This window comes from Cervus elaphus, chromosome 3 (genome assembly GCF_910594005.1).
Source record: "Cervus elaphus chromosome 3, mCerEla1.1, whole genome shotgun sequence".
NCBI lineage: Eukaryota > Metazoa > Chordata > Mammalia > Artiodactyla > Cervidae > Cervus > Cervus elaphus.
Window position 1 is genome coordinate 26,762,729 of NC_057817.1, and position 21,472 is coordinate 26,784,200.

Below are 21,472 nucleotides of genomic sequence, written 5' to 3' on the forward strand. Positions count from 1 at the left end.
AGCGCTCCAGGCTTCCCTGTCCTTCACTATCTCCTGGAGTTTGCTCAAACTCATGTCCATTGAGTTGGTGATGCCATCCAACCATCTCATCCTCTGTTACCTCCTCCTTCTGCCCTCACTTTTTCCCAGGATCAGGGTCTTTTCCAATGAGTTGGCTCTTCACATCAGATGACCAAAGTATTGGAGCTTCAGCTTTAGCATCAGTCCATCCAATGAATATTCAGGGTTGATTTCCTTTAGAATTGACTGGTTTGGTCACCATGTACGCAGTGCTATGTTTAAGATGGATAACCAACGAGGACCTATTACATAGCACAGAGAACTCTGCCCAATGCCATACAGCAACCGTAAAATGGAGGGGAGTTGGATACATGTACATGTATAGCTGAGTTGCTTCGTTGTTCACCTGGAACTATCACAAAAGGCTATACTCCAGTATAAAATAAAAGTTTTTAAAAAAATTAGTCTTCACACAGAGAACAGACTTGTGGTTGCCAAGGAGGTGGGTGGGTTGGGGAGGGATGGACTGGGGGTTTGGGAATAGTAGATGTGAACTATTATATATAGAATGAACAAACAACAAGGCACTACTATATAACACAGGGAACTATGCTCAATGTCCTGGGATAAACCCTAATGGAAAAGAATATAATTTGAGTTTTGGGCATACACATGCACACACACACACACATATAAAAAGAAGTCACTTTGTTGTATAGCAAAAATTAACACAACATTGTAAATCAACTTATACTTCAACTGTAAAAAGTTTTTAAAAGTGGGTCTTCAAGGGACTTCCTTGGTGGTCCAGTGGTTAAGACTCTGCTTCCAATGCAAGGAGTGTGGGTTGGATCACTGGTCGGGGAACTAAGAACCCACATGCTGTGTGATGTGGCCAAAAAAATGGGTCTTCAACAAATGAATGAATGAATAAAAAGTGATACATACAGTTTATTATTGTATTGGAAAGAGTACAAAGAAACAAATCCTTCTCAGACCTTGATAACCTCAGCTTGCTTTAAGTCAAGCCACATTCACCAGATCTGTAAGATCCTTCGTGTCTCTGCCAGTCTGAACAGCCATGGAGTGAGAGGGGGCCCTGTGCCCAGTCCACAGGGATGGGGGCTCAAGAGTCATCACCTTTCTGAGTCTATGCTCACAGGTCCACAGACCTCAGTCCCTGGAGTTCCCTGGTGGGGGTCAGGCATGGCAGGCCCCCTTGACTCAGAGCTCCGTCTGAGAATGCAGAGAGGAGTCCTGGTCCCAGACTTTGCAGGCAGAGGAGAACTTGGTGGTGTCATCTGCGCGGTGACAGTACCCTGGCATTTAGGTATGGCAGGACCAAGATCGAGGTGTCACCAGCCCCCAGAAGGTTGTCTGTGCCAGAGAAAAGTGAGTTGTGAATAAGATCCCTCCCAGGGCTTACCCTATGCATCTAAGACATGGGAACCCAGGAAGCAGGGCCTGGCCCCTGATCTTGGCTGTTGAGCGGGGCAACCATAGGGGGCTGGCTGTCGGGGAGAGGAGGCGCGTCCTCCTGGGTGAGGAGCTGCGCGGGCGGGGTGGGGGCGGGTCCTGGCCGCTTACCTGGGGCTGGGGGCAGTGGCGCCGGGCGTACCACTCCTGGCAGTACAGGCTGACTTGGATGCCCTGGCCCAGGAAGAGCAAGGTCCACATGAGCACGTTCCACGCTGGGCCCGTGCGCCGGTCATGCATCGTGAAGTTCAGTGGCCCTGATGCAGGAGGAAAGGTGGTCACCTCAGCTCCAGACACCTGTAATGTATCTTCCTGGCTGCCTTCTTATCTCAGGGCACAGGGGACAGTTGGAACAGGAAGACTGAGAAAGATCTTGAGCCCAACTCCAGGCACCCACGGAGGTCTCAGGCATTCTTCAGGATTCCTCAGTTTACGTTTCGCTGTCCTGGCTGCCTTACTGAACCTCCCAACCAACAGCAGTTTTCTCCCCTTTGTCTCCCTCTGTGTGTGCCCTGCTCAGATGCTGCTCTCCAGCCAGAACTGTTTTCCCACTGCACCCCCCCCAGGATACCCCTGTGCTGCCTCCCGATGCTACCTCCTTCCCAGCTTCCAAGTCCCCTGCCTCCCCCCCCCAGCTTTCACACACAGCACCATGCCTTCCCCCAGGAGGCATGCACACCCCGCTTCTGTCTTGGGTACGTGGCCTCTCCCATCAGTCTGGAATCTCTAGGACTCTTCCCTCAGGATGTCTCCCTCTACGGGGGCATACAGAGGCTCAGCTCACCTCCAAAGACAAGGAAGAGCAACAGCATGACGGGGTAGAAGAATCCCAGGACGAAGCAGAAGATGTACTCATGGACCACTGCTGAGACCAGGAACACACCCAGCATGGCCGCGCCTCGGGCTCGGCCACCAAGGAGCTGGCAGGGGTCGGGGGAGGAGGGTAGAGTGAGTCTCCCTAAGCCCCCTCCGCAAAGAGCCCCCCTCTTTAAGGAAGCCAGAGGGTATGTAGTATGATGGAAAGAATATGGGGTTTGGGATCAGAAAGACTGACATGTCTTACTTAGAAGCATTGTATTAGTCTATTGGGCCTTAGAGGCCGCTTTCAAAAGGGGGATATAATCATACTTACTTCTCAGGCTTACAGTGCAGATTTACAGTGTGGGAAAATTCTTGGTAACTGAAAATTGCTATATGCATGTTCCTTAGAAGGCTGAGGAGGGGAGACATGCCCTGTGGAGGAGGTGTAGTTGAGGACAAGGAAGGAAGGAAGTCAGATCATAAGAAGGACTTTTTTTCTGCCCACTGGGTTGGGTAGAATGAGGGAGGTGAAAGTCAAAGGGGCCCTTAGGTCTAGAAAAAATGGAATGTACAGAGAAAGGGAAAGAGAGGGTGTTTCAGAGAGGTTCTGTTAACCGTGGGAGCTGAGCCCGTACCCAAAGCCCATCTTGATACACGTAGCTGTAGAGCCAGTCATGGACCACCACGTTCCATGTGCGGTAGTAGTTGGAGAAGGATGTTGAGTTCCACCAGTCCTGGGGGTGGGGTGGGATGGGGTCAGGGCCGGGGAGGAGGTGAGCATCAGGGCCCTGTCTCTGCCCGGTTCCCAGCTGAGTCTCCCTGCTCCCCACTCCCTGTCCTGTTCTCTGCAAGGGCTGGCTCCCAGCAGGAGAGAGCCAGCAAGCATCTGCCTGATTCCCTCCTCAGGCCCTGGGGCCCTTCCTGTCTACTCTCAGGAGAAGATTCCAAAGTACCAGCCCCACAAAAGCATTGAGCCCTGGCTGGTCAGGAGGTGGACGGGTGACATTATAAGCATACCCAGAGGAGCACATTTCTCACTGTGGGAGGCTGACAGCACAGCTGAGGTTGAAATCGTGCCCCTTGGGGTTAACAGAAACTGGTGACTAACAAATTCTTGAGCTTGTCTTACAGAAGAGCAGGTAAGGGAACAGTTTGTTAAAAATCCTTCTGCTGTAACCTGCCTTCACTGACAAAGCCTTAGTTTTTTGTTTTTTTTTTTGATTCCTTAAGCATCCCATACAGATAACACCTCTGATGTATGGGTCACTATAGCAACAAGGGGCATAAATTTTCCAGGAACTTGAAGTTGGCTCCTGTCTAGTTCAAGTGGGCTCAAACTGGCTAGGACCACTGACCCTAAAACTGGGTCTGTAAAGCTGTTGGATGAATGACTTTTTGACATCAGAGAGCCAAGAAGTCCATCCTCAGATTATGCCAAGTGCCTCCATTCTTTAACATGCATCCCATGAAGAAGCATGTAACTCAGACACGTTTGTGCAGAACACTGATTACCTCACCTTTTCTCTACCTCCAGTCACTTTTCCCAAGCCTAAGATCTCCTTGCTTCTTTATCCTATAAATATCTCAAGCCCTTGGCCTTTGGGGAAGCAAATCTGAGATTGTTTTCACTTCTCCTTACTTGGCTGCCTTGTTGAAGAAACCATTTCTCTGCTGTAAATCTCGGTATCTCAGTGTTTGACTTAGCGAGAATTGGGCAAATGCACCTGGTTCAGTAACAAGGTGACAACCAACATAGCCATCGTCCTCCCCTACATCCTTCCCTAGCTGTCCCTGCATCCAGCTCCCAGGTAGCCCAGGTCCAGGCCCCACCCGATAGAACATTCTGTCTCCAAATCGTAGCATCTCCGCGAAGGCGTTGAGCCAACAGTGAAGGAAGGCAAAGAAGATGAGCAGCAGCATAAAAATGCCTGGGAAGTGAAGACAAGGGACTGCAAGTCAGACTGGTCCCCCTGGTCCCCCATGAACCTCTAGGGTCCTCCCAGGAAGCCCTCACCCAGCAACCTACCAATCACTTATTAATCATTCACTAATTTATGCATTCATTCATTCAATCCATTTGCTCATGAAGCCCATGCCTGATGTTGGAACATAGACATGAATGTTAAAACCTCTGCCTGTTGGGAGAGGTTGGGGACAGGACGGCAATCTGAAGTGCTGCTGCTGTTTAGTCGCTAAGTTGTGTTCAACTCTTTGGACCACATGGACTGTAGCCCGCTGGGCTCCTCTATCCATGGAATTCTCCAGGCAAGAATACCGGAGTAGGTTGCTATTTCCTTCTCCGGGGATCTTTTCGACCCAGGGATCGAACCTGTGTCTGCTGCACTGGCAGGCAGATTCTTTACCACTGAGCCACCAGGGAAGTCCCAATCTGAAGTGAGACTCTGACAATGAGCAACCAGAGGAGAGGGCAGATGTCAGAGGGAGAAGGTGTTGAAACTAGGAGTGAGAGGAGGGAGGAGCTCCCTGCTAGGCCTTCTCCAGGGTGCAGCCTTCTGCAGCTCTGCCTCCGATGGGGATACCTGGCAAGGTGGCATGCATGATGGAGAGCACCAGGGCACGTGTGCTGAAGGGTTCCTGGCTCATGTTGGCAAAGACAGGAACACAGAGGCGGCCCAGGATGAAACAGGCATAGAGCACGCAGCCCAGGGCCTGGAGAGGGGTGGAGGACACATAACTTTGAGAGGAGTCACTGGCAACTGCCCCCTTCCTCTGGAGTTGGACTCTGGCCCAGCATCTGCCTTCCCTTCTCTTTGCACAACCCTCTGACCTGTTCCCGGGCCTCCCCTACTTTGCTCCCAGAAATGCTCCCTCAGCCACCATGAGTCACAGGTAGTCCACACTTCGACTCTGTCTGCTGACCTGGGCAAAGTTCTTGGCCACATAATTCCACCTGACGTTGGGTGTCCTGTTGCAGCAATGGAATGGAGACAGTATGTTTCTCATCTATTTGTCTTGTTCCTGCCAGGGGCAGACATAGCATCCGGGGCCCTCTATCTACAGCTCCCTCAATTGCCCAGGCCTGGGAGGATTACCTGGGGAGGTGGGGATCTAGAACACTTTGGATCTTCCTTAACAAAGATGACAAGTGGAATTTTAGCTTGAGTGTCCACTAAGTTTGCTCCAGACTGAGGGGTTTCCCAGAACATAGGAATTTCAGTGCGAAAACTGGAGCAATCCTGGGTGAACTGGGGCAGTCCTGGGCAAACCAGGACAGTCTGTCACCCCTGCATCACCATGGGCTGGGGCAAGAAGAAGGGGCAACATATCTGTCCCTTATTCCCATCTTTATTGTGAGGTGCTCCCTGAGAAAGTGGCCAGTGTCTGGGTTGAGGCTAAACACCTCAGGGAGAGGAGAGTAGAAGGGTTGGGTCCCTGGTGGGCCTGGGCATGTGGGGAAGGGGGTGCAGGCTCTTACCTGGGGTAAGTTTCCCTATAGATGAGTGTGGGACAGAAGAGGAAATAGAGGTAGCTGGAGAAACTGGGGGCCCGGATCCCCTCACCTGAGGAGGAGTAAGAGGGGTCTGTCAGTGAAGAGGGGAAGGAGAGAGGACACAGGTGGGTGGGGTGCTAGGGAAGGGCAGTGGGACTGGTGAATAGACTGGATAGGGGATGGGTGAGCACCTGGGTATGGGATCTGAAGGTGGGGGGAGGAGGCCAAATGGCAGGAATTGAACCTGCTTTTTAACAGCCTCCTTTTGCTTCCATTCCAGGTACCCCCCCTCCTCTTTTCTGGCACAAGACGGACTGTGGCCAGGGCTTCATTTGGCACCCACAAATCCCACCACCCGATTCTCTCTCCTTCTGGTTTGACTTTCTCATATAAGGCTCTCATACCCTGGGTCTAAATAAGGATGAGCCAGAAGTCCTGGGCAGTAGAGCAGCTTTCTCAGAAGTGGGACCTAAGAGAACGCCGATTGACTAAGGCCCAGAGAGCCCAGTTGGCGGCTGGAGGTGTGCCCTGTGGGCAAGATGGGCTTAGAAAGTTGGAGCTTTTATGAGGCTCTTGCACCTGCTGGCTTCATTCAACCAACCAAGAGGACTGAGTTCACAGCAGCAGGCCTCACCTCCTCTGGCCCAAAGTGTCCCGGGTACCGTCTCTCTCAGGAAAGAGTAGCTTTTCATCAGGAGCCTGACCTGAGGTGGAATAGAAATGAGGTTAAGGTGCTTTGGGACTGAACAGATCACTTAACCTCTCTGTGCTCACGTTTACACCGGGAGAGGGGCAGGCAGATTGTAAACTTTGTATGGTCAACGCCCATACTATTATCTTTTTGTTGGACAGTCTTATAACCTAACACAGACGGCTGCTGGGATGAATCTAGGGTAAAGGAGTACTGGAAAGGGCAGAGCCTCTAGCCGGCCAACTCCCTTCGACTATATGAGTATATTTGCACAGCAGTGTCCATTTGTTTACATTTCTTTGGAGACTGCTGGTTGTCTCAAATCTGTCGCAAAGGACTCTGCCCCTGATAATTAGCTCCACCCCCACCAATACAGTATCCAATGCCCTCTCTCCCAGGGGCCCCACCCCACCATTGGTCCTGCCCATCACCCACCTGCTCAAAGACTAGCACACAGCGGGAGGCTGGCGGGAGCTGATAGTCCACTGCCACGTGGACCGGGAGGATGCCGAGCACGGCGGCGTGGGCAGCCAGCAGCAAGCAGCCCAGGCCCACCCCCAGGGTCCAGGCCCCTCCAGACTTGGGCCTCTCCCACAGCCGCAGGGCCTGGTAGGGCACCAGCAGAGTGGACAGGAACATGGGGACCCATGTCACCAGAGCCAAGGGCAGCTGTCCGAAGCTGAAGGTCAGTAGATCAAACTCCATCATCAGCCTGGGAGTGGGGAAGGCGACAAACTAGATGAGCATGAGGCCCAAACTTGCCCCCTTCCTCTGCAGTCAGAGCTCTTGGAAGACACGCTGCTGAGCCCACGTGCCACAACTACTGAAGCTCTCGGGCCCTTGAGCCCGTGCCCTGCAGCAAGAGAAGCCACCACAATGAGAAGCCCTTTTGCACCACAACTAGAGTAGCCCCTGCTCTCCACAACTAGATGCAGCAAGGAAGACCCAGCATGGCCAAAAATAAATAAAATTATCAATATTATATATTGGTGTAAAATATATATTATGTATATAGTTTGGGAAATCCCTGGAGATCCAGTGGTTAGAACTCTCTGCTTTCACTGCGGTGGCTCAGGTTCAATCCCTGGTTGGGGAACTAAGATCCAGTAAGCCATGCAGTGTGGCCAAAAAAGAGTGCATGGCTTGTAATGGTAAATTAGAAGCAATTTTTAAGTCCATTAATAAAGAACTAAATGATCAAAGGCTGGCACTTCCAGACTCTGCAGCCATTAAAATCAATGGAGCAACATGGAAAGATCTCTAAGGTGGGTCTTTAGCGGGTGAAAAGGAAACAAAAGGTACAGTAAGTATCTTAGTAATGTAAGCTCCTCCCCCCCCACCCCAAATACATCCCGTTGGTTCTTACATACATCTGGAAGTGGAGGCATGAAAAATGCCCTGGAGAGAAACTCTTACAACTGTTAAATATGTTACCTCTGGGGAGCGGTCTGGGATAGAGGGGATGGTGGAGGAGTCGCTCTGCATATATTTGAAAATTTACTGAGATTTGATCCTTAGTTATAAGGATTGACAACAATTTTATCAAAAGGAAGTGCTGTTGCTGAACCTGCAAATCTTTGGTCCTCTTCCTTTTACTGCTTCCTAAGCTATCTGGAGGGTGAGGCAGGATCATGAAAATCCAAACCCCCAAGGGTCCACAGTCCCCTGAAGCTCATCCCAGAGAGGGAAGGGGTTTTGTAGGGAAACCTGGGCTCTTGTGTGCATACATCTGTCTTCCCCTGAAGACTGGGAATGCCTCACAGACAGAGGCATGGCCCGTCCTCTGGCCCCCAGGGCTGGTACTTAGGGGACTCACTGGAGGTTGCTTGAATTGAACAGCACTGTCTTGGAATGGAGTGCGTGAGAGCAGTGAGGTGGGAACCACGCTTACGAGTGCATATACATGCATGTCTGCCTCAGGACAAGAGTTCCAGAGGATTTGAGTGGGGGCCTAGCATCCCCAGGGGACTGATCCTGGTTAAACAGACCAAAGGGCATCCAAGGCTGTGCAGGGAAATCTAAGAGGGCTTTGGGGGTAGGAAGGTGGTTGGAAGCAATGTTGATGTGTGTTTAATGATCAAATGGACCTGCTCTATGGGGCCCCAGTGGCAGGTGGAGTTCTAGGCGCCCAGGTGGCCTGACCTGGTCTGTGGGCCCATGAGAGGGAGGGGTGCCTACCTGCCCTCATCAATGAGGTCGATGGCCAGGGTGCTGACGATGAAGACGCACAGGCCGGCGACAAACATATGGTAGATGGTGCGGAAGTGGGACACCTCCATCAGCTCGCTGGAAGGACAGGGGCCTGAATGTCAGTGGGAGAGTCCTTGAGGTGCTGCAGGCACTGTACACCGTGGGGACGGGGCCTAGTGACTGGGAACTTGAAGCGACAGGCTGTGGTATGGCTGGGACTTCTGTCCAAAGCCCTTTCCAGCCCAGACAACCCTCATCCTGGTGGCCTTTCTTCCACTATTACGCCCAGGGCAAATAGAGAAATGGAACCTTAGAAACCATCTCCACATCCTCTCCTAAACCACCTAGAGCCTGAGGATGACAAATGAGGTGTCCTGGACCCCCAGACAAAGCTCTTTCTTTTCTTCCCATCCCCTGTCCTCTCCCCTGACTTACTCAAGCAGGGACTTGCGGATGACGAAAACTTTTCGTTTCCCCAGGGACGGCTCCTGGGTCCTGAATTGAGACAGTTGTTCTGGGTTAGGAACCAAAGGCAGGAGGCTATAAGCAGAGCATAGGGCTTTGCAGGAGGTCACTACTTGGGAGCCAAGGGCAGTAGTAGGGGAAGGTCAGGGTTAGGGCCAGCAGGCAGGACGAGGTGAAAAGGTCATGGCCAGGGGAGAGCAGAGCCCAGTAGTCAATGTCAGGAAGACAGAGGCAATAAGGGAAGAAGAGGGAAGACTGAAGTCAAAGTTACATCCATGCTGGAAAAGGGCATGTGAGATAACATCTGTGGCTCATAGTCCTTATGATGGAGGAGGCCACACAGCCGCTCCTCAGCCCCCGGTTCCTGAGACTCTTACTTGTGCAAGGAGTCTGGAGGGATGGAGGGCACTGGTCTGTCTTGTGGTGGATAAGCTTGAACGGCCTCCCACATGGCCTGATCCAGCAGCTCCATCAGCTGGCCCTGCGCTTGCTCCAGCAACTGTGTCTTTACAGCCTGCAGGACAAAACAGGGCAGGGTGCACCGTCCCTCCATCCAGTCAGCCTTCCTCCCATCCAGCAAACACTTCCTGAGCTTCCCTGCATGCCAGGCACACTGCTGAGTGCCCAGGATGGACAGAAGAACAAGCATGGTTCCTGCCCAGAGGTTCCCCCTACCCCCAGTTTAACTCCCTCTGGTTTCGCAGGGCAGCAGTGAGGATCCAGGAAAGATACTTTCAGTCTCTGGATCTGACCCCCAACCACCTCATCATCTCTGATCCTACTCTCTTCTCCCTGACCCCAGCCTTTCCTCTCCTGACCTCCAGTCCTGCTAACAGAAGACTGTTCACCGGCTGACTTTGGGCCCCTGCCCTGATGACCTGTGCTTCAAACTCCTCCATCTTAATCCTTAGCTCTACCCTGATCTGAGAGGTTTGAACCCAAGAACAAATTGTCTTTATCACCAAACCAGTCCTCACCCTTTCCTCCCTCTACTCCAGGACCCGTCCGTTTGACCTCTGACATCGCTCACCTGCATATGTTGGGTCCATTGTACCAAATCTGGGCCTCTGTGCACCTCCGTGTTTCCTAGGGAAAGGAGGAGTTGGGGTTCTGCTCTCTAGTGCAGACCCAGAGGCTTTCTCTGTCCAGCAAGTTTGCTTTCTGTTTACTCAGCAGCCTCCCCTCCCCACAACCAGTCAATATCTAGTATCATGGCCAGGGTAGGGAGGGTGAGAGGGGTGGGGGTAATCAGAAGGAGGGGATTTTTTCAGGGGGTGAGCAGGCCATCGGCAAGTGGGGAGCCTGATGATATTACAGGAAACAGGGTACCCAGGGAACAAGAAGCTACTCTAATCACTGACTGGGGTGAAAAAGAGTCAGAAAGACAAGGCAAGGCATTGGATAGCCCTTTTCTCCTTATTTCCCCAGCTGGGCAGTTAGGAGGCAGAGGCTGGGGTCTACCTTTACTGGCCTCCCAGGACAGCTGGAAGGATTAAAGGTAGATAGCAGGAGCCCCCTCTCGACAGCACATCCCCACCTCCAACGCCACCTGGGCGTTCCGCACCCCCAGAGCGGTGCTCCCCTTCTCTGGAGGGCCGGTCCTCCTGCTGTCTTCCTTGCTTTTCTCTCCTCCGCACTTGGGCCGCCCTTGGCTCCATGATGTGAGTCTTGACCAGGCAGTGGCGGCCGATCAGTGTTTTCTCCCTTCCTTCAAGCTTGCCTGGCTGAGCGCTTATCTCGGCACCTCTGACAGCACCAAAGACTAAAGTCCTTTCAGGAGGAGGGGTTATAGGTTTTCCGATCCTCTATCCCCATCCAGAAGGCAGCACCATCTCAGCCACAGGCTCTGCTGGCTGTCACTGGGATGGACATTCCCCCACCCCACCCCACTCCCACCAACAAACACCCCCGGCCACCATCCAGATGCCCAGCTCTCTCCCACAGGAATGGGGGCTCTGCAGCCATACACGTCATGGGGAGGGGGACTTTGCCCCTCTGAGGCTTATCACCTGGAACGGCTGCTTCACCTGCTTAGTAGGCTGAAGGTTGGGGAAGAGTCAGCAACATCTTCAGGTATCAGGGGCACTCAGCTCCCTGAGACCATAAGGTGTGTGAAAGAACCTTGTCAACACAGCTGTGTGTGCACGTGACTACTATTCTATGAGGGGGGTACCTGAGACAACTGCGGGGCTGTGGCCCCTCTGGGGAGGGCTGGGTGCTGGGGGCTCTGGACACCAGTCCTCCCCTACACCTGCTTGGATTAGCAGGTAAGTAGAAAGGAGACAAAACAAAAACTTATTCAGCACCTGAGGGATGCCAGCATTATCATGTATGGAAGAACCAGATTTCAATCCTCCCTTGATCACTTGCTGGCTGTGGAATTTCAGGCAAAGGACCCAAATAGTTTTAGCTGAAGTTTGCTCCTCTGAAAAACAGGTTCAAAAGTCCCTATCTCACAAGGTAAGCACAAAATGAGGTAGTCCAGGTAAAAGCACATGGACCAGGGCATGGCCCATGGCAAGAGCACAATGAGTACTAATTTCCTTCCCTTTTTAATACAAAGGAACAGAATGGTAAGTGCCTTGAGTTTCTCTTTGTTGAGCTACTGGTGGGGATTAACTATTAATCCTTCCTCTCCCTCTATGTCCAAAGATCAATGGTAGAAACAAGGTCACAACTTCAGACCAAGGCCTGCCAAGGCCTCAATGTCTCCCCACCCCCATCTCCTGCCTCCCACTCCCTGGTGGGCAGTTGGGTGAGGCTTGAGGCTGTGAAACCTCTACCAGTGGCTGTCTCGGTCATTCTGAGTGTGGAAGGAAGGACTGAAGGCAGTGCACAAGAGAAGAGAGCTTCCATGGCGGGGTCTGGACGGAGGCAGAAAGAAGGGCCAGTGACTCCATCAATGTGAGTGGTGAACACAGAGACATAAACCAGAGATCCCCCCAACACAGCTTTATTAACACCCCCAGCTGACACCAGCAATCTTTCCACATGTGAGGTCCCAGGGGTGAGGGGGACAGTGGGGCAGGGCCTGAATGGTGTAGTTACCCATCACTCAGCAAATAACCCAAGAGGATGGCCCCATGTTCCTGCCAGTGGCCCTGCAGCCCCCAGCCCAGGCTTAGCCGCTGCTTCCGGCGGGGCAGAGGGAGCTTCCATCGCTGCCTTCTGAGGACCCGGGCAGGGGCTGGCCCATGCGATCCACACACCAGCAGGGACCTCGGCGCTGCCCCTGGGAGGAGCGGCACTGGGGAGAGAGGCATACGGATCAGCTGTGGCCCGAGGCTCCAGAGGGAGGGATGGGAGGGGCCCCCGGGGTTGGGAACACGCTGTGGACTCCTGAGTCTGAGTCTGCGGGAACCTCTGAGTGTTCTCAGGATAGTGAGGCCCACTGGCTTCCCTTCCCCCACCAGAGCACGCCCGTTCTTCTAGGCCAGAGCCGTGGTTCTCAAAGTGTGGTTTCTGAACCAACAGCATCACTAGGGGCCATGTTAGAATGCAAATTCCCAGGCTCCTCGGGTGGGGCTCTGCCACTGGTGTTCATGGCAGGGTGATTCTGATGCTTATGTGAACCTCTCTCAGAGTTAGGTGTTCCTTAGATAATCTCGACTTCCCTGGTGGCTCAGACTGTAAAGCGTCTGCCTACAATGCGGGAGACCCGGGTTCGATCCCCGGGTCGGGAAGTTGCCCTGGAGAAGGAAATGGCAATCCACTCCAGTACTCTTGCCTGGAAAATCCCACGGATGGAGGAGCCTGGTGGGCTACAGTCCATGGGATCGCAAAGAGTCGGACACGACTGAGCGACTTCACTTTCACTAGATATCTAAGGGCTTCCCTGGTGGCTCAGATGGTAAAGAATCTGCCTGCAGTGCAGAAGACCTGGGTTCGATCCCTGGGTTGGGAAGATGCCCTGGAGAAGGGAATGGCTACCCACTCCAGTATTCTGGACTGGAGAATCCCATGGACAGAGGAGCCTGGCAGGCTGTACAGTCCATGGGGGTCACAAAGAGTCGGACACGACTGAGCGACTTTCAGTTTCACTTGGATAATCTAACCCTTCCCACAGCTGCGGTTAGCTATTCTCTATGCGTGGCCCTAAAGCTGGGAGAGCCCTAAAGGCAGGCCAGCGTCTCATTTATACAACTCTGTAAAGCCCCTACCCAACTGTGTAAGATGGGCCCAGGGAGGGGAGGAACAGCCTCACCTGCCGCTTCCGGTAGAAGCCCCTATGGTCACAATTAGGCACGTAGAGGGTGTGAGGCCCGCGGAAGACCTCGGTCTGGAGCTGCTGCAGCACGGAGTCCAGATGTTTGCGGCAGGGACCCTGGGGGGAGGGACAGCTCTGCTGCAGAGCCTGCTGGGCCCACCAGCCAGGCTCCCAGGACTGGGATGGGAGACTTTGCCAAGCCCAAGGGAGTGGTCTCAGAGGAGAATCTCCAGGGCTCTCCACCCCTTCTGCACCCTGCCAGCCCCAAACGCACCATCTCAGAGTCTTGGACGCCCCCAGAATTGGGCCGGGCGGGAGTGGTAGAGGTCCCCGAATTCCTCTGTTGGTCTCTGCGGTTCACGTCCTGCGAGCGAGCGGTTCCTCCTTGGGGCTTACTCTCCTTAGGATTCTCCCCTACAGACACAAGAGGAATGGGGGAAAAAGAGCCCGGAAATCAACCAGATGTCAAACAGAGTCAAGTGGAAAGGAGCGGGACTTTCAGAGCAGTGATGGGGTTTAGAGTCTGGCTCCACTGTTACTTTCTCCAGGCCTCGGTTTCCTTCTCTGAAAAATGGTGATATTACCTTTCATGATAATATCCCCAGGCTAGTTTTAAGGCTTATAAAAGACAAGTACTTTGGAAAGCGAAAATCAATACCGTACAGGCATTGATAAAGAGCCTTGGGGCTTTGGGTGAAAAGGCCTGGTTGTTCCACCGGAGGCCAGCAGGGGGCGCACCAAGCCAGGGAGATGGGGCAGAAGAGAAACGGCGGTGCGAGGGGGTCAGCAGGGACCCAAGTGGAATGTGTGTCCCCGCTGTGACCCTAAAGTGACTCAGCCTACCCCTCCCAGGCCGGAGACACAGTTAATTTGGGGGCACTGCAATGGGGGCCTTTTGGTCCCCCGAGGCTCAGCCAAGCTCAACTCCCGCGGTCCCAGGAACCTGTGGGATTCAGCCCTTCACCAGGAGGTGGAAGGCGGGCAGGCTGCAAAGGTGCAGGAATGAGCGGTTCCAACCTGCAGGCTGCTCCCTTCTCTGGAAAAAGTTTTATGCACGGTACTGGGGGGCTTGGGGAGAGCTCAGGATGAGAAGGGAAAGTCAGAGTGTCGGGGCGAAAAAAAGACAGGGAGTCTTTTTAGTCTAGTCTAAAGGGAGAGTCACCGCTGCTTGGAATCTGCCCCAGCTAGAAATGAAATATTATGAGCCCTGAAGTGATGTCTCTCCCTCTCCACGCACAAAGACAAGCTCTGCTCAGCCCCCAGACCTCAAGCCTAGACAGCTGCTCCCATCTCAAAACCCAAGAACCATTTCTTCTGCAATCTCAAGTCTGATCCTTCTTCCTCCACACTTCTCAGATCTTGCCTCTCATTCTCTCTATTCAGTATCCTACCATGACCATGCTCCCAGCTGCCTCCTGTGACCCACCCAGACCGCTGCTTTCCAGGAGAACCCCAAACAGCTTGGACCCAGGCATTTGGGACTGAAAGAAACTGAAAGTTGATTTCCCATCCCTTCCCAGGGAGGCGCTCAGATGCCCCTGGGGCGGGGGGGAGGGGCGTTTACATTTCCTGCTCTCCGCATCTCCCTGCTGCCCCCCATCTTTCAGGTTCTGACTCACTTCTGTCCCACCCACTCAATGACTCAACCTTCTATTCTCCTCTCTGGCTTAGGGTGGGGTGAGGTGGGTGGAGGGTTCTGAAAAGCTTTAAATCATAACCCTGATTTGGCAGATTCCTTCTTTTCCTACCTCTAACCCTCCCCCTGGGGGCGGGGGAGAGGGCTAGCGGCAACCCTCTGACCCTAGTCTAGTCTAAAACAGCTCTGGATTTGAGCCATCTTCTATTTTTCACTCTATGTTCAGGTGCTTTGGACGCCCTGATATTAAAAGGAGGTATTTCTCAGTGTGTTCAGGGTTTGGGAGTCTGGAGTTCTCTTCCCTCTTTTTCTAAGTGGAAGCTGGGAACAATGTCTGGGTCCTTTCTCCAGCTTGGGGGTCTAGGACTGAAGGAGCTGGGCCTCTGTGGCATACAGCAAGTCCCTAAACCCTTCCAACCCTCCCTTTCCCCTCAAGAGAAAATAGGCAGAGGGGGCAAAAAAGGCTGCGGGGTCAGACATCTCCCTGCTTCATCCCTAGGGCCGTCAGCCTCACTCCAGCCTTGTAGGAGCTCCCCGCACTTGCCCTTTCACCCCACTGAATATACCACCCCCCCTCGGAGCTCAGGATGGAAAGCGAAAGGCAGGGTGTCAGGCGAAGAAAAGACAGGGAGGGGAGCAGGCACTGCTTGGAATCTGCCAGAGATGGGGAGAAGGAAGCGTCCATCTGCCCCGAGCTCATCCCTCGGGGACCTAGCCTGCAGAATTGCGGGGCTCACGTGGGCGGGGCAGGGGCGGGGCGCGGCGGACTCACCCGAGGGCGTGCGCGCCCGGCCGCAGCGGCCCCGGCCCTGCAGCAGCGCCCGCAAAGGCAAATCCTCTTTCTCCGGCGGCTGGCACTGCAGTCCTGGGGCGCAGTTGGGAGTGTAGACCCCGCACTGCTGCCCCTCCCTCCTGAGACAGCCCCCAGCTTCCGTACAGCCTTCCGCCGCCGCCGCCGGCCCCCCATCCTCCTCCTCCGCGCAGCCCCCTGGACAACCCGCCGACACCCCCTGCCCGCAGCCTGGGCACCTTGCCAAGGCGCCTCCTGGGCGGGCAGCGAGCAGCAAAGTTAGCAGCAGTGGCGGCAGCAGCCTGTGGGGGGTCATGGTCAGGATTTTTGCCCCGTCCGCTCCTCCCAGAGCAGTCGTAGCGCAGCTGCTGCCCGCCGCCGCCCCTCTGCCTTAAGTAGCCGCCGGCAGGGGCCGGGCCCTTTAAGAGCCAGGTGAAGGGGGGGCGTGTGGAGAAGGCAGGGGCATCCCCTAAACTGGGTGGGACTGGAGAGGCCCCCCCTCCACCTGGGTCCTCCCCACTCTTCTCTACCTCCTCCCTTCCCGGTTTCTGTTTTCTTCCCAAATTACTCTGATTTTTCTTGCTTTGTTCCCGGGAATCTCGCCCGGAATTTGGGAGCTGGACAGCTGGCTGGAGGCCCTGGAGGGTGGAAAGTGGTGGAAGCGGGAGAGGACCGGAGTTGGGATGAAGGGGAAACCCGAAAGCCAGTTCGGGCGTGTGTGTGGCGGGCGAAGGAGACCCAGGGACTCCGGTGGGGAGGGAGAAGATGGCGGACTTAAGGGGACGGAGAAGGGGTGGTGTGGGGGTCGGAAGGGGGATGTGGGCGAAGAAAAGAGAGAAAAGGCGGAGACGATGGAGAAGTGGGGTCTTGGGAGAATCGACTGCTGCTGGGAGAGAGTAAACCCAGGGCGAGGAGAGGAAGGGCAAACCTGAGGGAGGAGCAAGAGAAAGTTTCCCTGAGATGTGACTGAGGGGAAGGCAGGTGATGGGGTCAGACTTGGGTAGGGTGCTGGAATGCTGGAAGACGGGGGGAGTACACCTTGAATGAACTGGCAGAAATCCTCGGACTATATTGAGGCCATGAAGGTCTGGGAGGATTGTGGGCCATGGTGGGGGGGAGGCAGCGAGGCCGCAGTGTGGCAACAGGAGAACTGGCTGAACACCCGGGAGGTAGGGATGGGTGACTGACCAGCTGAAATTATGGGGGGTTGGGGTGGGGAGGTAGAGGAACCCATACTCTGGCTGCTCTAAGGGACAGTGGCCAAAGAGCAGACCTCAACCAACCTCTGTCCTTCATCCAAGTCAGCCCACCCCTCCATTCCTCTCCTTTCCCAGAATCTGGCCCCCACTCCATCCCCACCCAGTATCATCCATTGGGTTTTCTGGATTATTCAGGCTGTTCTATGCCAAGGGAGGTTGGACGGTAATGGGGCTGAGTGTTTTGGGTCAGCCTGCTCTCCTGGACTTTCACTCCATTGGTCTGTCCACCCCACCTCCCCCACTCGTGGCCTCCCTTCCCCAGGCAGTACCCTGCCCATCCCCAGAACTCCTAGCTGAGCCTCCTTCCTAGAGGGAGGAAGAAGGACCGTTTCCTTCTGCAACCCCCACCCACACAGCTCTGGGTTACGCAACACTGGCCATCTCATTCTTTCCTAAAACAAGGGCTCTGGGCAGTGACTAAGTTTAAATTCTGGGCCCCCAAGCAAGAATGTCAGCAAGAGCTTCCTGAACTTTTCGGTAAATGAAAAAAAAAGTTACTCCCAGCACCCTCCCCACAGGGCTGCCCTAGGACCCTAGAACATCTTGGAAGCAGTATCTTCCAGTAGCCCAGAGACAGTGACGCAGATTGGGCAGGCAGGGAGGACGGTGCTGGGGCAGTGGGGAGGGGCAGCTCTCCTCTACTCTGGGAGGCTCTCGGGCCTCCTGCTTCAAGCTCTGACCCCAGGGTAGTGTGCTCCATCCTGTCCCTCCATCCTTATCACTATTGATTTTGCCCAGTACATGTCTCTGGCTAGGGCTTTTCTCCTGACTCCACCTTGTTGCTCTTGAATAAGATGGAAAATTCTGTGGAAAGTTGGGATGGGAAAGAGATGGCCCCGCTCCCTGCAGGATTGCAGTGTGGCTTTTAAAAGTTTGGGTAAAGTGATTTTGCAGGTTATATTGCACAGAAGCCCAGTACTCTGCTAGCCTCTCACATCCACCGCTCCCTTCCCAAACTCCCCCATGCACCCTCCTACATCACCTCTCCAGACTTCCCCTGGTTATACTCCACTGCCCGGCTGGGCCCTGCCCTGTAGCCTCAGCACAGCCCTGAGCAGCCCGGTCCCCCCTGCGTCCCCAGCACTGCTCTTCCCTCTCCCCCATGCCTCCGGCCTAGGTGTCCAGGGCTGTGTGCTTCCAGTGCTGAGATCTAACTAGGCTCTTCCTTGCAGACTGAGACTCTCAAACTCTGCTTTCCTCCCTTTGGGATGCCTTTCACCTTAGCACCCAGAGCAGAGGTCTGAAGGTCTCAGTAAGTGCTCAGGATGGAGCGTGGGTCAAAACAGACCCCTGGGACCCTGTCTGGCCTCTGTGGAGAGGAAGCTTCTGTCACGGTTGTGAAAAGGCTAGACAGCTTGGGCTGTTACTTAGGCTTTTTATAAATAAACTTTGACAGGACTTCCTCCTTCTCTTACAGGTTACACTCTGTCCTCCTCCTCCTCTCACCCAAACCGGTCCCTCCAAACCCACAGCGCCATCAAGTGCTAACTTCCTTTTGAGAATGAGGGGTAAAGGAGGGGGCCTGCCTGGATCCTTTTGAGTGTTGAGTCTGCAGAAAGACAAGTGGTAGCACAGTCTACAGATGGAAAGCCCCAGAGAGATGGCTAAATGACCACATCATGATGTGGCCTAAGTCTGGTATGGGTCTGATGGGAACTGTTGTGATAACTGCAGCTGGTCTCCAGCCTCTGATTTCTGCCATCTGTCCCACATGCAGCCTCCCAATTGGTCTTGCTTCTGTGGCTTTCTCCTCCTCAAATGACTTTGGTGGTAGCTATGCCCTTCTTCCCTGCCCATGGACCTGTGCTGCCATATGGCAATCATGACCCAGTGGACAGTCAGCCCTGGAAGCACACTCTGGTTCAACCAGTTGGTGGGATCACCCTTGGCAGTTTCTCATCTCTGAGTCTGAACTGAGATTAGGGGAGGTGAAGGTGTGATGCTCAGAGGTAATCTGGACTACAAGTCTTCAGCTCATAAGGATGAAACTCCCCCCTGCCATTCCTCTTACTACAGACCAGATTCTGCCACCTCTTCCCCACCTGCTTGGCCAGCGGTCTGCCTTTCTCTGAATTCATCCATATTATTGTGTTGCTGTCTTAAATATCTGCTTATCTTTTCTCGTGTCTTATTTTCCCAATTAGATTATGAGTGTTTTGTGAATAAGAGCCCCATACCTTCTTCATCTCTGGACCCCCAGCTCCTAGCTCATCTTCGGAATTGATACAAGTAAAGGTTGTTGTTTGGGTGAGAAAAAAGGCAGTCCTGGGGGAGGGCCTTCAGAGGTGAAGGGGTACATTGTAACTCTCTGGAGGCTCCACTGGTGCTTCTATACTTCTGAGCTAGCCCAGGTGACCCAGGGCAGCTCTTGGCTTTCTCAGTCCCTCCTCTCACTTTCCCTATCCCTCCTGTTGTTCTCAGAGTAAAGGCCAAGGAGACTGAGTGTGGTCAGGGTTCAATAAGAGAGGGAAACCTGGCCCCAGGATAAATCAAAGAGGGTTTCCTGGAGAATAGGTCTTTAAAATAGAATTTAGGAGAAAAGATAGGTTAAGATAGGTTGAAGAGAGGGAAGGGTGGAGGCTGTCTCAGAAAAGCACATCTTTGTGTAAGAGGTATGAGAGTATAGGGTCATGTAGCAGGTGTGTGTGCATGACTTGTTCTGCCTAGATTCCCAGTGTCCCAGTTATACCAGAGAAAGGTGAACTAGAAAGGGAGCAGAGAAGTTTTCTAGACTGGGCTGGAGTTAGTCAGATGGTTAGGAACTGGGAATCATTAGTGAAGAAGGAGTAATAACTGCAGGTCTGAAGTTTGCTTTTTTTTTTTTTTTTATAATTACATGAATAAAAATCAATAGATTGATAGAGCATTTATTTATGTGGATGTAACTATATGACATGGACATAATTAAGGAGGAACTGTGTTCACAGGGAGCTTAGAATTAATATTTGTCCATCCAACACATGCTTAGCACCTAAAAAATCAAACAGGATGGTAGGGTATTCCAGGATAGAATGCAGACTGTAACAGGTAAATTTAACTATATTATACATACATGACATAAACACACTAAGGTGGTAAGGGGAAAAAAGGTGCTGATCTAAGTAACTTTGGAAAACAGTGTTTCGACTGGAAACTGTAAGGCTACTGATAAATGGAATGGCACGCTCTATACGCTACATAAACACTGTACTCTAGCTGATAAATTTGTTTCTCATGGGCTTATGGATTAAAAATTTTGAAACTGCTCAATGTAGACTGGGGTGGAGCAAATAAGTAATGGGTATTAAGTTTCTCTTTGTCTGAGAGAGAAGTTACAGAGAAGTAGGGAGGAAGGGTAGGATCAGCCCTGTGGTACTGGATTAGAGTGGAAGGTATCAGTACAATCCTTGTGGATTGGACTCCATATTGTTAAAATGTCAGTTCTCCCAAAATTGATCAATAGATTCAGTGTAATGCCAATTAAATTCCCAGAGTGTTTTTTGGTAGAAATGGGCAAACTGATAGTCTCATACGGAAATGCAAAGGACCTGGAGTAACTCAAACCAACTTTTAAAAAGAACAAAATTGAAATATACTACTTGATTTCAAGACATTATAAAATTATAATAATAAAAACATAAAGGTAAAAAAACAGATCAGTGGAACAGAGAGTCTAGAAATAGACCCACAAGAATATAGCTAATGATTTCTTTTTTTTAAACACTTTTATTTTTGGCCACACCCCGTAGCATGTGGGATCTTAATTCCCCAACCAGGGATTGAATGCATACCCCCTGCACTGGAAGCATGGAGTCCCAACCACTAGACCACCAGGCAAGTCCCCAAAAGACTTTTTTAATAACAGTTGTTCAATACATGTTTGACAAAGGTGCAAAGGAATTCAGTAGAGAACGGACAATCTTTCCAACAAATTCTGCTGGAACAATTGGATCTCCATGTGTAAAAAAAGAAAAAGAACTTTCATCTATACCTCATAACATACACAAAAATTAATTTAAAATTACTCATAGATCTGAATAAAGTTGTTAATGTATAACCTCAATCTAATAATGAATAAAATGATAGATAAAATGAAACTGAAGTACATTATACAAAATAATTGGCATCTACTTTTCAGGAAAGACTGAATAACTGTCCCAGATTAAGGAGCCTAAGGAAACATGACAAGTAAATGTTAGTCACAGATCTGGGGTTCTAATTCAGATTTCCTAATTTCCGGCCTACATCTATTTCTGACACCTATTTCCATTATGCCAAGTGGCTACTGTTTATGTTATAGGATAGCATGGCTTCCATTTCATTCAACATCTGTAGAGCACCTCTTTATGATAAGAATACGATGGCTCCCAAGAGTCAGAAGGAGCCCACACTCCAGCAGAGAGACATCTACACACATAGATTATTTTCATAGTAAAAGTAAGACTGTAATAAGTGCTGTAAATGAGGTGCAAAGAAAATGGTATAAGAATACAGAGGAGAGGGGATGTCCCCTGGTGGTCCAGTGGT

The 21,472-nt window shown here is 52.3% G+C and overlaps 3 protein-coding genes across 10 annotated transcripts in view; 1 reads left to right on the plus strand and 2 right to left on the minus strand.

The window, feature by feature from the left end:
- CSAD (cysteine sulfinic acid decarboxylase) overlaps positions 1–7,340 on the plus strand; it is a 49,730-nt gene extending 42,390 nt beyond the window's left edge. Inside the window, exons 15-16 of one of the 2 annotated variants that reach the window (XR_006336901.1) lie at positions 6,009–7,104; positions 7,197–7,340. Coding sequence is in view for 1 of the 2 variants with exons in the window: in XM_043882985.1 (XP_043738920.1) it covers positions 6,009–6,143 (135 nt within the window). In the remaining variant the exon portion in view is untranslated. Of the gene's footprint in view, positions 1–6,008; positions 7,160–7,196 lie in introns of those variants that run through there. The other variant, XM_043882985.1, reaches the window with a different exon arrangement.
- SOAT2 (sterol O-acyltransferase 2) lies at positions 924–10,964 on the minus strand. 7 transcript variants are annotated; one of them, XM_043882923.1, is made up of 15 exons: positions 10,639–10,964; positions 10,105–10,160; positions 9,452–9,588; positions 9,045–9,104; positions 8,598–8,705; positions 6,855–7,131; positions 6,363–6,432; positions 5,714–5,798; positions 5,158–5,203; positions 4,818–4,947; positions 4,108–4,205; positions 2,913–3,011; positions 2,261–2,396; positions 1,588–1,733; positions 924–1,377 (listed from the first exon to the last, which is right to left on the minus strand). In XM_043882923.1, the coding sequence occupies exons 1-15, from the start codon at positions 10,730–10,732 to the stop codon at positions 1,327–1,329; spliced, it is 1,593 nt and encodes a 530-aa protein (XP_043738858.1). In that variant the 5' UTR covers positions 10,733–10,964; the 3' UTR covers positions 924–1,326. The 7 variants fall into 7 exon arrangements, with proteins under 7 accessions (XP_043738858.1, XP_043738850.1, XP_043738843.1 ...); XM_043882915.1 differs by having other exon boundaries at positions 10,624–10,964; XM_043882908.1 differs by having other exon boundaries at positions 10,612–10,964.
- A 1,047-nt stretch (positions 10,965–12,011) lies between these two features.
- IGFBP6 (insulin like growth factor binding protein 6) lies at positions 12,012–16,283 on the minus strand. Its single transcript, XM_043883033.1, has 4 exons — positions 15,690–16,283; positions 13,556–13,695; positions 13,279–13,398; positions 12,012–12,321 (listed from the first exon to the last, which is right to left on the minus strand). Exons 1-4 carry the CDS (start codon positions 16,021–16,023, stop codon positions 12,196–12,198), a joined length of 720 nt encoding a protein of 239 aa, XP_043738968.1. The 5' UTR covers positions 16,024–16,283; the 3' UTR covers positions 12,012–12,195.
- Between the last annotated feature and the right edge of the window lie 5,189 nt (positions 16,284–21,472).